Genomic DNA, 2,942 nt, shown 5'->3' with positions numbered 1-2,942 from the left:
AACCTTCATGTGAGTCTTTGGACTTCCTTCACATTTTTTAATTGATCAGGGATATCGTCTATGGCCTTGATTTTGTCAGAGTTTACTTTAATTCCCCATTGTGAGACTAGAAATCCCAGGAACTTACCGTAGCTAGCCCCGAATGCGCAATTCTCAGGGTTAAGTTTCATTGTTATGCTTCCTCAAGATATCAAATGTTTATTGCAAATTCTTAAGGTGGTCACCTGCATTCAAACACTTAACGAGCATATCGTCTATATAAACTTCTATGGTTTTTCCTATTTGCTTTTCAAACATCTTATTTGCGAGCCGTTGATAAGTGGCTCCGGCGTTTTTCAACCCGAAAGGCATTACATTGTAATAATATGTACCGAAATTTGTTATAAATGAAGTCTTTTCCTGATCTTTCGGGTTCATCTTAATTTGGTTGTACCCGGAATAAGCATCAAGGAAACTCATCAGTTCGTGCCCGGCCGTGGCATCAATCATTTGATCGATATTTGGCAATGGAAACGAATCTTTCGGGCACGCCTTATTAAGATCTTTATAGTCTAGACACATACAAAATTTATTGTTCTTCTTAGGAACTACTACTACATCGGCTAGCCAGTCTGGATATCTTACCTCTTTGACCGAACCAATTTTAAGCAAGCGGGTTACCTCTTCTTTGACGAATTTATTTCTGGCCTCAGCAATAGGACGCTTCTTCTGCCGTACCGGTGGTATGTTGGGATCTAAACTCAGCTTGTGCACGGCTATTTCCATCGGATACCTGTCATATCCTCGTGCGACCATGAAAAACAATCAACGTTAATTTCAAGGAATTCAATAAAACCAGACCTGAGCTTGGCATGCAGTCTTGTCCCCAAGTGAAATTTTCTTTCTAAGAATTCTTCAAACAATGCCACTTGCTCTAGTTCCTCTGCCATGGATTTCATTGCGTCCGTTTCTTCTGGAACTTGGAAATATCTCGGCACCTGATATTGTTCTAACGATTCTTCCCCTGGAATAATCTCTTCTAACTCGGGAGTAGGTGCCAATTCCTATAATTGTTATGTCGTGCGCTCATTCCCATTGCTACTATAAACTAAGATTGCATTCATCTCCCTCGCTGCCGGTTGGTCACCTCTTACCTGCTTGATTCCTTCGAGCGTCAAAAACTTCAGCAATTGTTGATACGTCGAAGATACAACTTTCATCTCGTGTAACCATGGCCTTCCTGAGATGATGTTGTATCCCATATCACCATCCACTACTTTGAAGAGAGTTGTTTTCATTACTCCTTCAGCATTCGTGAGCAGCAAGATCTCTCCCCGGATCGTCACGCTTGCAAGGTTGAATCCAGCGAGGAGTTTTGTCGCCAAAATAATACTTCCGGTGAGCTTAGCTTGTTCCAATACTCTTCATTGTTTGATATTAGCCGAACTTCCTGGATCTACTAGAACACGCTTAATTTTAAAATCTAACACATTTAAAGATATTACAAGTGCATTGTTGTATGGTAACAGCAATCCGTCTGCGTCTTCCTCTGTGAAAGTGATATCATCCTCCCGGAGTCTTTTGATGTGAGTTATCGATATTTTAGTCTTCTTTGCCGCCGAAAAGGTGACCCCATTAATTCCGTTCCCCACAAAGATAATGTTGATCGTTTGGCGTGGGGGTTCTTCTCCTGCTTTCAAAGATTCTGCATTGTTGCGACCATAATTGTTCTTAGCTCGATCACTCAAGAATTCTCGGAGATGACCATTCTTTAATATCATTGCCACTTCCTCCCGAAGATGTCGGCAGTCCCCTGTCCGGTGACCGTTCGTCCCGTGGTATTCGCACCATAAATTGGGATCCCTCTGGCTGGAATCGAACCTTATAGGTCTCGGGAATCGTGCTTCTTTAATTTTTCTCATGGCTGACACTAGTTCCACTACACTGACGTTGAAGTTATATTCTGATAACCTGGGGTAAGAAATATCTCGAGACCCCGATGTTTGTTTATCTTGAAGTGATCTATTGTTTCGACCACGGTCAGTCCCTCCGTCAATGGTGAACTTGTTTGCTGCTCGGAAATTTTTGCCACGGCCTTCGGTACGCTCGTAGGGCAAATATGGGCACATCGTAGTCCGCCTATCCGCATTGTATTCATCCTTTGATTTTTCTCTACTCTTCTCCCGTCCTTTGGACGATGATGTAAAACCGTCTGTCATCTTCATTCCTTATCTTCGACTCGTACCGGTTGTGAACATCTGACCAGGTTGTTGCTTTAAACTCAACCAGGCTCTCCTTCAGCTTCCGTGAAATGTCTGAACTTCTCGGATTCAATCCTTTGGTTAATGCTTTAGCTGCCCATTCATCTGGGATGGCTGGGAGCAATATTCTTTCTTTCTGGAACTGGGTGACAAACTCTCGTAACAATTCCGATTCTCCTTGTGCCATTCTGAATATGTCGACCTTCCGAGCTTGAACCTTTCTGGCCCCGGCGTGAGCTTTAATGAAAGAATCCGCGAGCATCTCAAATGAATCTATGGAATGCTCAGGCAGTAATGAATACCACGTTAAGGCTTGCCTCGTGAGGGTTTCGCCGTATTTCTTTAGCAACACAGATTCAATTTCGTGAGGAGCTAGATAATTTCCTTTCACCGCCCTTGTGTAGGTGGTAATATGTTCCTGTAGGTCTGAAGTTCCATCATACTTTGGAACTTCAGTCATTTTGAAAGGCTTCGAGATTAGTACTGGTGTTGCACTTGGCTTAAACGGTAATTGAACATACTTCTTCGAGTTAGGGCCTTTCAATACTAGTGGTGCACCCAGGATTTGATCCATGCGGGTGTTTACTTCCCTCATGAACCGTAAAAGCTCGTCTTTGAATGAATCATTCTCGTTGTTAAGACCTGATCTGCTGCGCCCAGCCCTATCAGAGCCGACTTCACCCCTGAGAGTGTTGTTATCGA

At 43.1% G+C, this 2,942-nt stretch overlaps 1 protein-coding gene across 1 annotated transcript; it reads right to left on the bottom strand.

Annotated features, from left to right (window-relative positions):
• Positions 1-1,403: 1,403 nt before the first annotated feature.
• Positions 1,404-2,108, bottom strand: LOC138900081 (uncharacterized). Its single transcript, XM_070186787.1, has one exon. It carries the CDS (start codon positions 2,106-2,108, stop codon positions 1,404-1,406), a length of 705 nt encoding a protein of 234 aa, XP_070042888.1.
• Between the last annotated feature and the right edge of the window lie 834 nt (positions 2,109-2,942).

This window comes from Nicotiana tomentosiformis, chromosome 10 (genome assembly GCF_000390325.3).
Source record: "Nicotiana tomentosiformis chromosome 10, ASM39032v3, whole genome shotgun sequence".
Lineage (NCBI taxonomy): Eukaryota > Viridiplantae > Streptophyta > Magnoliopsida > Solanales > Solanaceae > Nicotiana > Nicotiana tomentosiformis.
The sequence above is the reverse complement of the archived record's forward strand: the minus strand, read 5'-3'. Positions and strand labels throughout refer to the sequence as shown.

Bases quoted from the DNA above. Each gene is read 5' to 3' on its own strand.
- LOC138900081 (XM_070186787.1), bottom strand. From the start codon at position 2,108: ATGTGCCCATATTTGCCCTACGAGCGTACCGAAGGCCGTGGCAAAAAT.